We start from the raw sequence: 12,630 nt of genomic DNA, 5'->3' as shown, positions 1-12,630 counted from the left end.
TTTGGCTATTCTTTGGCTTTCCCAGTGATCAATGTGCACCAGCAATGATGTCTTTTGTTCCTTGGTGTTTTCTTGAACATCTGGCATCTCTTTTTCCACATAAAATTTGAATCTGCATTGCATGATTCTAAGCATTATTTCGCCAGCGTGGGAATTAAGGGTATTGTATGATAGTCTGCACACTCTGTTAGGTCTCTTTTTTTTGGTATGGGAATATCTTACAATCTGTTGGCTCCTATGTCATTCTCCAGGTTTACTGGCTTAGCTTGGTTTAAATCTTGACTGATTCTTTTTCTGTTGCTTGCTATATTACAGTGGATATTCCATCAGTTCCTGTAGCTGTCCAATGTGGTAATGACTGGACTGCTGATCTAAATTAATCTTCTAGTATTATCTCAGTTAAGTAGGGAGTATTTAAATTGGCATTGAAGACCACAGGTGGTTGAAAAACAAATCAGTCGAACTATCTTAATCTCTGAAGTATAAAACAGATGCTGCACTATCCTGTTCCATTTATAAAAGCTTTCCGGCCAAATAATTTCATCTTTCTTTGATAGTCTTGATGGTACAGAGAGCAGACTAGTGTAACAGCTATTGGAATGAATATGTGGCACATGCTTTCCTCTTTCAAATTTTGTTATACTGCCCCCAGAAGTGATTGATTCCTTTTGCCTAATAGGAGGACTGACCCTAGTGCTGAATATAGGTTTGGGGTGAAGGATTTGGCTGCTTTGCCATGTGACATACGTACCTTTATTTTACCTGATTTTTTGCTCTAGTGAATAATGAGGATATCCTAGCTTGAAGAGAGGCTTCCTCAAACTAACCTGCCTTTTTTTTGTTCTAATAATTTACTGCCCCCTTAATATCCTAATTCTGATTTGACATCTGTGGAGGGGAGGGGGAAGTGTGTGGTCTTAGGGGACTTGGCAGTGAAGCATGACGTATCATTCCTTTTATTGGAAGACTGTCAAAACCGTTCCAGATGTGTGGTGAAAAAGGACTGTTTTCTACCAAGAGGCACATAATTGGGGAATTAATGGAGAGGGCTCCACATAAAGGCTTGTTAGTGGGAAAAATTACAGTGTTTTTGAGGGATGGGAAGAGGCAGCATGACTTATTGTTGCCTTCTACCCTAGTCTCAATAATTATGTCCAGCCAAATGGAAGAGCCACAGTAGGACAGTTGCTGTAGTGCTGGGCTCTGGCATGCAGTCCACAAAGATCAGAACAGGAGGCTTCTGTCCCTGCCTGGCCTTTAATGGATGATATCGTCCATTACATTTGAGCTCATTTGGAAGTGTCGATTGATATGAGAAAGCAGGCTGTGCAATAGTGGCAAACATCTGTAGCTCGGGTGTAGGATGAAGGTGAAGGTTTGTTCTCTGAGCTTGTAGATTGGTTTCCAAATATTTCGTTACCAGGCTAGGTAACATCTTCAGCAGAGTTTAGGGGATGTCAGTATCAGTGTTCTGTTTTTCTCTATAAATGAACCTTCACCCTCAGAGTAGGATGTCCACATATGGTGTTTCAGGCCCACAATATAATTAATAATAATAATAATAATAATAATAATAATAATAATAATAATTAATAATAATAATAATATAAAAATAAAAACAACTTCCAGTGAGGAACTATCTTGACGTGGTTGTGGAGCTTGTGTACTCTGAGAAAGATGAGAGCTATGCCAGAGGTTCAACCATACTGGACAGGTCTCATCAGAGGAGTCAGATAAAGAGTGTCTCTTCAATAAAAAATATGGTGAGACGTAAATTTCAGAATGTCATACCGGCTTGGATGTCGCCCAGGTTAACAAGGTCTGCGCTAGATGTTGGAGTTCCTGGATAGTTGGTGAAAAATGGGTTATAAGACTCAGGACTGTTGGTTGAGCAGCTGCAGAACTACTGGAAGAAAAGGTGTTTACCTGTTGCAAATACACAGTGATTGAAAATTGCTAACTGCTGTGGTAGGTGATGCAGTACAACAGCATCTAGTTGAAAACAATCTCTTTCCACCTGAGCAGAAGGAAACCACCCCAATAGCAGAGGAACAAAAGATGAACTCCTAATAGACAGAATGATCTTGGAAAACTGCAACAAAAGGAAGACCAACCTGAATGTGGCATGAATTCACTACAAAATGGCATTTGACTCTGCCACATGACTAGATAATCAAGTGCCTAGAAATAACAGGAGTCAGTAGAAATATCAGAAAATTTGTGCAAAGATCGATGGCACAATGGAAGACACAGTTGCAGGTCAATGGTGAGAGACTGGGAGAGGTTAATATCAAGAGAGGAATATTTCAAGGAGATTCATTATCACCACTACTATATGTTATTGCACTGTTTCCTCTGTCAACAATACTGAATAACTCAGGACATGGCTATCAAACATCAAAAACATCTGCCAGACTATCCCACCTCCTTTACAGAGATGATCTGAAGCTGTATGAAAAAAACATCATCTGAAATGGAATCGCTGCTGAACACTGTCCATACATATAGCCAAGATATTGCAATGGAGTTTGGCTTGGACAAATGTGCCACACTTACTCTCAAACAAGGAAAAATAGTGAAAACTGAAGGAATCAAGATGCCCCACAAAAATAACATTAAGAATCTGGATGAGGAAGATTACTATAAATACCTGGGTATCCTTCAAGCTGACAACATCAAGCACACTGAAGTCAAGAAAAAGATTAGAGGTGAATACATCAAAAGAGTGAAGAAGAAAGTCCAAACTCAATGGAGGAAATACCATGAAGGCAATCAACACCTGGGCAATTCCAGTCATTAGATACACAGCTGGAATAGAGTGGACTGGACTCAAGCAGAACTAAAAGCAATGGATAGTAAGACTAGAAAAATAATGACAATGAATCATGCCCTTCATCCACACAGTGACATTGACAGACTCTATCTACCAAGGCAAATAGGTGGACTTGGAATGCTGCAAGTACATCAGATGGTTGAAGAAGAAAAAATGGCTTTGGAAGAATATCTGAAGGACAATGATGAAGAGGCACTGAAATTAGTATATCAGGAAGGCTTACTGACTACTGGAGAGACCAAACTGGCCTACAAGAAAGACCAATGAAGTACAGAATAGAGGCATGGGAAGACAAAGCACTACATGGCCATTACATTAAAAAAAAATAGCTGGGAAAGCAGATAATAACAAGACCTGGCAATGGCTAAGAGCAGGAAAGTTGAAGAAAGAGACCGAGGGACTAATTCTGGCTGCACAAGACCGGGCCTTAAGGACAAATGCCTACAAAGTCAAAACTGAGAACATAGCAATAGACAGTAAGTGCTGCCTGTGCAAAGAAGCTGAAGAAACAGTGGACCACCTGGTAAGCTGCTGCAAGAAGATTGCACAGACAGACTACAAGCAGCGGCATGACAAAGTAGCAACAATGGTGCATTGGAAGATCTTCAAGAAATATCATTTGCCTGTAAGCAAGAACTGGTGGGATCATAAAATAGAGAAAGTCATAGAAAATGATAAAGTTAAACTGTTCTTGGACTTCAGAATTTAAACAGATAAGCACCTGCAACATAACACCCTGGACTTAACAATTGTCTATAAGAAAGACAAAAAAGTCTGGATAGTGGACGTGGCAGTGCCTGGAGACAGCAGAATAGACGAGAAAGAACTAGAGAAGATAACAAAATACAAAGACCTACAAATAGAAATAGAAAGACTGTGGCAAAGGCAAGCAAGGGTAGTACCAATAGGTGCCTTGTAATAGGTGCCTTGGGTGCAATCCCAAAACAACTTGAGCACGACTTGAATACCATTGCCGTTAGTCAATTGCAAAAGGCGGCCGTACTAGGAACTGCTTCCATCCTGTGACGATATCTGTAATACTATCAAACATCCACATCTGCTATCCCAGGTCCTTGGTAAGGACTCGATAGGTAGACAAAAATGCCAAATCCAGTCTGAACATCTGGCTGACTGTGCAATGAATAACAACAACAACAACAACAATAATACAGTTGGAAGGTACCTTGGAGGTCATCTAATCCAACCGCCTGCTCAGGCAGGAAACCCCATACCATTTCAGATAAATGGCTGTCCATTCTCTTCTTAAAGACTTCCAGTGTTGGAGCATTCACAGCTTTTGAAGGCAGGTTGTTCCATTGATTAATTGTTCTAACTATCAGGAAATTTCTCCTTAGTTCTAGGTTGCTTCTCTCTTTGGTTAGTTTCCATCCATTGCTTCTTGTCCTGCCTTCAGGTGCTTTAGAGAATAGCTTGACTCCCTCTTCTTTGTGGCAACCCCTGAGATATTGGAACACTGCTGTCATGTCAACTCTCATCCTTTTCTTCATTAAACTAGACATATCCAATTCCAGCAACCGTTCCTTGTATGTTTTAGCCTCTAGTCCCCTAATCATCTTTGTTGCTCTTCTCTGTACTCTTTCTAGAGTCTCAACATCTTTTTTATACTGTGGTGACCAAAACTGGATGCAGTATTCCAAGTGTGGCCTTACCAAGGCATTGTAAAGTGGTATTAACACTTCACATGATCTTGATTCTATCCCTCTATTAATGCAGCCTAGCACTGTGTTGGCTGTTTTGGCAGCTGCAGCACACTTTTGGCTCATATTTAAGTGATTGTCCACTAGGACTCCAAGATCCGTCTCACAGTTACTACTATTGAGCAAGGTACCACCTATACTATACCTGTGCATTTGGTTTTTCTTGGCTAAGTGTAAAACCTTACTTTTTTACCATTGAATTTCATTGGTGATCCTTGCCACCGAGACCCAAGGATATTTATGACACCCGGTGCAAAATACCCAGTAGAATTTCTTGTGGACATGAAAAAGAGTCAGTGTTCCTGTTTGCCTCCTTTTAGGAATGAATTTTAAAGTTCCTTGAGCATTGTGTGACCTGATTTCATCAAGAGCAATGCAGTTTTCTGAAAGAAGTATTGAGTCTCAAGTCAGGCTCTGCATTCTGCAAGGCTTAGGATTTTACTTTAAGAGAACAAAACATACAAAACTCTAACAAGGTGATGTCATGGTGAAGAAGGCAAGTCAGAAATGTTCAGCTCCCAATAAGCAACTGTCTTAACTTAAAAATTGAGTCATTAAATCCATTTGTATTTCCCTTAATTTTCCCATTTCTTCTCCATGCGTTCCCAAATTGTGGTAATAGAGTGATTTTTTGTTGTTTTATTTATTGTGTTTATTGGCCACTCATCTTTCTACAGGATAACTTGGAGGCAATCTTGAAGGACTTTGGGACTGTCCACCCCAAGGAAAAATCCGGATTCTTCTGGAATAAGCTTTGAGCCAGCAATTGTTGAGTCGTTTTTTTTCAGGGTAGCAAGAAGGTGCACCAAATGATTAAATGCTGAGCCAAGATGATGAGGGTGAAATGAAGTCAGCCAGAGCTGAATCTGGTATGTGAGGAACATGCTGAGGTCAGGATTGGTTGTTTTTCTCCCTCCAACTTATAATTGCTCAGCAACATCTCCCACATGTCATCCTATTTGCCTCCCTCCCTCCCTCTACTGCTGTGATTTATGGAGAAAACTTGTAGGAAACAGGAAGATGTTGCTGGGAATTCTTAGATTTTAGAGGGACAAAAGTGAGGTGGGGAAAGAAAGCTACTGAATCAAAGGTGTTGCATATTCAAGGAAGGCACAATTTAGCAAGAACAGATTAATGAAATAAAAATGTGTCTGAGAATTTAGCTGGAAGCGCAGAGCCTGGCAATGAATTTCAATAATTCCTGAGTCAGACCTGAGCAATCCTGTTAGGTATTGCAAAATATTCTGTAGTCAGATTCTTACAGCCAGTGCTGATTTAAAAGGTCAGAGATATATGGTCTGGTTTATCCTCCTGTGGAGTAAGGGTTATAAATACACAATTATATTTCATATAATAGTTCCAACCTTGCCAGAGAAACAGAGAAGCAGCTGATGAATGCCTAGGAAGCCAACTGGAATGCTGGTCTCCAAGGATGCTTTCTGTATTGGCATGCCTGTTAACAGCTGGGAACTATTCAGCATGACTAGCACCTGACTCCAAGCTCACCATCTTCAGGGGCAAAAAAAAAAAAGATAGATTCCTACATGTGTGAAACAATTCCCTGGGGGATTTCTCCTCCTTGCATTTTCTCATCACTATACAACAGAACAGTTATGTTGTGCAATTGACACTAACCATCTGACTTGACAGAGGCCTCTTCTCACTAAGACTGTTTCCATCTTAAAACTTCATCATAACAGTATTTCAGCATTACAACAGGAGGAAATGTTAATGCAGTGAATTCCATAGTGATGATTGTAACGTTCAGGAATATATGTGATGTTTATATATTCTAATATCACATCCTCCTGACCTTGGTCAGTCATATTTAACATGAGAAAGCTCAAATAAATTTCAGTCTGCAAATATTTTTCTTTTAATGAGTAGACAATCGAGAAGAAAAATTACAGATGGTATTTTTTTTTGCAGATATTGTATCTCCTCCTACGTTAAAGAACAACAGGCAACAGGCTTCATTAACCTGTTGGTTTCTGTGTGGGCTACATCTCATGATGAGCGTTTCGACCTTTGTTTATTGCCATGTCAGGTGCTTTGACCATTAGGTACATTGAGATTTCTCATTACCCCAAAACATAATGACCCAGTGGAAGGAGGGTGAGGAACACACATGAAGAGCATCTACTGGGCTTCAGCTTTTTATAAAGGTTTTTGAGGGGTCCTTGGTGCTCTCTGAGCTTGGTTGTTTGCTTGCAGACATTTCATTACCCAAACTAGGTAACTTCATCAGTGCTAGAGGACTAGCATTAATGATTTTACCTAGTTTGGGTAATGAAAATCTGCAAGCAAACAACCAAACTCAGAGAGTACCATGGACCCCTCATTTCCACCCTGAACTACAAATATTCTCCTTTATTGATAAAAAGGGTTTTAATTAATATTACTAGTTTCTCTTTTTATGAAACCCTGTGTGCTCTTCTCTCATCTCTTTTTCCCCACATTTCTTTTCCTGACTTTTCCCCATAGTGTTGCAAGACCTCAAATCCACTCCAGCTTTCAGGAGCCACAGTTAAGACTCATTCTGCAACTGTTGGGGAGTTATCCTTGTCACACGATTGACTGCTTTATAGAGCATTTATCCTTTAGCCTTTTTATCAGCCTTAAAGAATCCTTCTGTCTTCACTCCCAGATAATGGCCACTCCTTCCAGCCTTTCCGCAGGAGTACATAGCTTTCCTAGCTAGAAAAATCTCTTGGGAAGTTCTCAGAATAAAAAGATGGCCCTCCTAGCATAGGTGTTATTTCACCAGGTTTAAACCCCATCTTTTCTACTAGCATTATTGCTGCTGAGACATGGCGGATGGAACAAATACTACCTTTCTAGCCATCCCCTTCTTCCTAACCCAAGTAGAAATCTGAACCAGGGTTCAAAATTGTTTTTACTGCATCCAATTTCCCTGACACGAAGCCATTTGATTCTTGACAAATTCAGTATATATCAGACATGTCAAACACAAGGCCCGGGGGCCGGATGCGGCCCGCGAAATGGTTTCATGCGGCCCGCGAAGCCATCCTGGAAACAGTGAGGGAACGGCCCCCACTGCCTTGGCCCTGGCCCAGAGACCCTCCTTCTGTCAGAGACCCTCAGATCTGTCCCACTCCTGCCCAGGCCCTCATAGGCACCCTTGATGCAAACGATGTAGAGCTGGCCACGCCCACCCAGTAGGCCATACGCACTCTACCCATGCCCACCCAGGCCACCCCCACCCGGCCCCCTGAGGGCAACCGCAATGCTGATGTGGCCCTCAATGAAATTGAGTTTGACACCCCTGGTATATATCATCAAGAGCAGAAACTTTTGTAGTAATTGATTTAGAGAAATCCGCCTTTATAACTCCTCTCCCCTGCTTCTGTCCCTGAAACTTGAGAAGTTTGTGGAATTGAAAAAGATTAATTTTGGCATTTGTCATCTTGCAGTACTTTCTTAGGGCTTACACAGATGATGTTAAAATACCGTTTCCAGGCCCTACACCCTCCCTGAAACTAGACTATGTGTTTTTCAGTAAACCAAGAAGAGTTCTTGGAGTTCTCTTACAACCAAGCTCAGAGAGCACCAAGAACTCCACAGTTCTTGGATTTTATGCCAAGTAAGAACATTCTCAGATTTTGTGGTTCTCAGTTTCAGAAGTGTGTGCTTTTTTAAACTAAGAAAGATGTTTAATGAGTAAGAATAACACACTGAAAGATTAAACAGCTTTTTAAAAAGTATTTTTTTTAAAAAAAGGATTTATCAGATTTTCTGAGATACTACTTGAATCTGTCACTGTCGTCTGGCATGCACTGATATGAGAAATGTATTTGTCTTTTGACTTGCACTAGAAAATTAACCATATGATCTCTCTTCATTTTATAGCACAAAAAAGAGTGGGAAATTGTATGCATGTGTGTATATCTTTCTATGCAAAACAAGACCACAAGAAAAGGTTATAATTTGGATTCTTTCTATTTAGCATTCCAGTCTCCAGCCCTGCTCTTCTCTATTCCAGTTCTTTTCCCACCAACTTTTTGTTCTTTCCAACCCAAAAGAATTTTGGAAAAATGATGTAAAGAGGCTCAGGACTGCTGTCTGTGGGTCAACATGGTAATGTTAAAAAAAACCCAACCCTGAACAGAATAGGATTAAATTTGATGTGGCTGGAGAAGCCAGCAAAAGATAGACTAAGTTTGAAAATCAGCCATATCTGGCAACATAGCTATGGAGAAAAAACCCAGAAAGAAAATTCCCTAATGCATCCTTATGCAGAACCAACTGCAAAGCAGTTTGATTGATTAAATATGTGCCATAAAATCATTTTCAACTTCTAGCAGCTACACAGATTTTTCCCCATGATGATCTATCCTTAATCTGTTTGTCTCCCAGCGATGCACTCATTGCCACTATAGCTGAGTCCATCCACCTTGCTCTTATTCTCTGCAAGAGGAATAAGGGGACCAAAAGAGTGGGCAGAACTGCAGATTGAAGCCCCATCCCTTGCTACATATGTATGACTGCTGTACACGCACTGGGTGGGGCTTTGATGGCTGCCATTTTGGTCCCCTTGGATCCTTTTTTGCAGAGGGTTCTGTGAAGGAGAGCAGAGAGGGCAAAAGTTCTTGAATGTGGCTGATTGCTCCATTCTAAGACCCCTCCCTCCCCTTTCCTGGCCTTGTGATCCAGAGGAAATTTCCCCTTTAGTGGTCCCCCACCCCCTTAATTTTGTAATTCTACAACCTTTGAGTTTTGGGACTTTGAGATTCCTACTCACCTGAACTAGAGAAAAATAGAAGGAATGCTATAGGTTTGCAGTTTAATAAAGTTCTAAAGATTCTCATCCTGAGAAAATCACAATCTCAATTTAAAGCAGATAAAAAGAAAAGAAGAGAGATCCAGGAATAACCTGAATATGTTTTTTAAAATATACATTCTTAGGTTTAGTAACATTTTGGAGTACAACTAAGCATTTCTGCCAAAATCTTCATGGAAAAGATGAGTTTTGTAGAGGAATTTAGGGAAAATAAGGCACTGATATGCCACAAGGAAGAGGGGGGCAATTCTCCAAAGCATCTGAAGGCAGGACAAAAAGCAACGGATGGAAACTAATCAAGGTGAGAACCAACCTAGAACCAAGGAGAAATTTTCTGACAGAACAATTAATAAGTGCAATGACTTGCCTCCAGAAATTGTGGATGCTCCAACACTGGAGATTTTTAAGAACAGACTGGATTTGTCTGAAATGGTATAAGGTTTTCTGCTTGAGCAGAAGATTGTACTTCCAAAGTCCCTTCCAACTCTGTTATTCTGTTAAGTCTTCCTATCACCTTTTGCGTTCAGTATGAATTCAGTAAACTAGTTCTTATGATTTGATTATGAGCCTATTATTAAACTGCAATTGGCTACAGTCATGTAGCACACCAAGCTATAACTATGGTTTACAAGCCACAGTAGATGGGCTTACAAAACACACTAAGCCAAAATCAAGCAAAACACACTATGTCTTTGTCTGCTCTGCAGAGCTGCTAATTAGTCAGTACATTGCTTACCATGTTGTGCAAACTCTCTCTGTGGTTAATATATAAATCAGTGAGCTATGTAAAGAAAGAAAATTGGGTGAATTATACTACAATTCAATTGACCATGATAAGTGGTAGAGAAATAGACATTGGTTTAAATATTGCCTCAAAAGATCCTATAGCAATTGACCCAAAGCCTATACTTGCAAAAATGGAAAATGTAATGGGCAAGACACATTGGAAAGAATGAGACTTTAATCCCAGCAAATCCTCAGCCACTTGCTGTTACTCACTTGTTGCTACCTTCTTTTGTTGAATTGTGCCTTATGCCCAAACAAAGCAATGGCTTACCCAAGCTATGTGATACAGAGAACATCTTCTGTTTCAACTTATTTTTCCTAACTTTTTTGTTTTGTCATTTGATTCTTGTCTCTTAGATCTCCTGGCCACTAACCGCTCAGTCCTGTTTCTTGGTCACCGGGGAAGTTTAGACTTTCGCTCCCTGTACCTAGATGAATACCGTGACCGCCTATTCATTGGAGGAAAGGATACTCTGTACTCGCTTCGGCTAGACCAAACCAATATGGATGTTAAGGAGGTAATGCTCTTAAGATGGATTGTTTGCAGTCAGGTTTTGTAATAGTACTGATTATTTACATAAGAATAATTAAAATTTGCTCCACATGGTCCCTCTTCATGGTGGCTTCTAAAAGGAGACTATTCTACTGATTCTCATAGAACACAGAATGAAAGAAGCCAGAGACTATGGCTTATTTATGGCCATCAAATGTTTTCTGTACTCAGCTGAGACTGGAACTATAAGTTCTCAGTTCATTCTATATTGGGAATGTATTTATTATATGGTTTTATTAGTGATTAGCATCTAGCCGATCTTGTCTGGACCCCAAGCTAAGCAGGCTTAAGCCTGGGTAGTATCTGGTGAATGGAGTGCTAGGACTGCAATCTAGACTGGGAAGGCTCCTCACCTTCCACCCCAAAAGATGACAATGACAAGTTATTTCCCTATTGTTGCCAAGAAAACTAGATGAACGTGTCTTTGAGATCCTTAGGGGTCAAGCTCAGAAAAGTGAAAGGAGACTTCAGTTTGAATAGTTTTCTAAGAATCTGACTAGTTGGAGACCTCCTTTGGAGGAAAAAGTGACCTGCTTGCAGTGGGGATAAATAGGACCAAGGTAGCAGAGAAGAAGACTATAAAACCTAGGTTTTGGACAGCAGGACTGGTTGCCCATTTCAACGGAAGAGTGGCAGTCTAGAGTTTGCAGATTATCAGTTCATCCCACCGTGGATGCTCTGGCTGCTTCTCCATGACCATAGCAGCAAATGGGGAGAGAAATTATTGGATTTCCTGCTCTGTAAAAAATTGGAAATCAATTTGGAAGTAGCCATCTGTGCCATTTATGGGAACTTTTTGCAAATTGTTGAGATACTAAGAGTTTGCCTCTATACTTGTGTTTATTAATCTTAGTTATATATTTCCTCTTGCTGGCCAGTTTAAATATTATTGGGAAAGCTTGCCATAAAATGTATACTTAACATTAATTATCTACATGATAATAGTCAAGTGCCTCTACAAGCACACTGAGTTGTGTTTGTTTTTATTAAACAAATGTTTAACAAGATAGAACAATATAAATTTTAGAAAAGAAATAAAATAGAGGAGAAATAGTGAATAGATAAGAAAGGAAATAGGAAAAAGAATACAGGAAAAAATGATAAAGAAAAGATTATAAAAAGTGGCTCCCAGTTTTCTTAGCAACTATTATAAATGCTTTTAAATTTTGTCCTCTCTCTCTTAAGTTTACATCATAATTTCCCGCTTTCCAAAGTCTACCCTTTCTAATCAAAAGCTCGTTTTTCCCCTTCTTTTGTAAAAAGTCCATAAGGGGTTTCCAATCACTAAACGTGATTATTGTCTTTCCCTAATCAAACAGGTCAATTTTGCCTTCCATTTTAATTCTGTTATTTTCAGCAGTCATTCCTCCTTTTTGGATACTTCAGAGGGTTGCATATTGGTTTTTATTTCTCTATGTGTGTGGTTTTAAATGTGCTCATTGAATGTTGCTCTAGCATGACCAAGCACTTTTCAGTAGTTTTAGATGAGGATATTAAATCATCCCTAGAGGAGATTTTCTTCCATAGAAGTTGAAACTTGAGATGGACAGAAGGAGCTCTGCAAAGTCAAGTCTAAGTTCTGCTAGAGTCAAGAGCAGAGCAAACTTTCTTCAATAGAAGCCAGAAATGTGACACCAGATTGGATAGATGGATGAGGGTTTTGCAAAACATACAGCCCAAAAGAGATTATATTGCAATTAAAATAATTGAAAGCATGGGAAGCTGAGACACAATCAAGTTTTGAGTATTTTATAGAAGTTTACAGAAGGATTTCTGCCATACATGTAAAATGAGTAAATCAACTGCTAGGTCAACCTTAGAATAAATTGAGATAGGAAATGAGATCTGACAGGTTAGGAGTTTTTTTAGTACAAGTACTATGCAAACTTCTTAATGATAATTGTTTTGTTTCTTTGTTCATTAATTCTGTGAGATAGGC

The 12,630-nt window shown here is 39.7% G+C and overlaps 1 protein-coding gene across 1 annotated transcript in view; it reads left to right on the top strand.

The window, feature by feature from the left end:
- The window catches only part of SEMA3G (semaphorin 3G), a gene marked incomplete at its 5' end in the record, with an annotated part of 106,972 nt that overhangs the window by 33,718 nt on the left and 60,624 nt on the right, over nucleotides 1-12,630 (top strand). Inside the window, one exon of the mRNA XM_083353417.1 lies at nucleotides 10,496-10,656. Within this exon, the coding sequence (XP_083209543.1) occupies nucleotides 10,496-10,656 (161 nt within the window). The remainder of the gene's footprint in view (nucleotides 1-10,495; nucleotides 10,657-12,630) is intronic.

The sequence above is a fragment of the Vipera ursinii genome, assembly GCF_947247035.1.
Source record: "Vipera ursinii genome assembly, chromosome: 2".
Taxonomy (NCBI): domain Eukaryota; kingdom Metazoa; phylum Chordata; class Lepidosauria; order Squamata; family Viperidae; genus Vipera; species Vipera ursinii.
The sequence above is the reverse complement of the archived record's forward strand: the minus strand, read 5'-3'. Positions and strand labels throughout refer to the sequence as shown.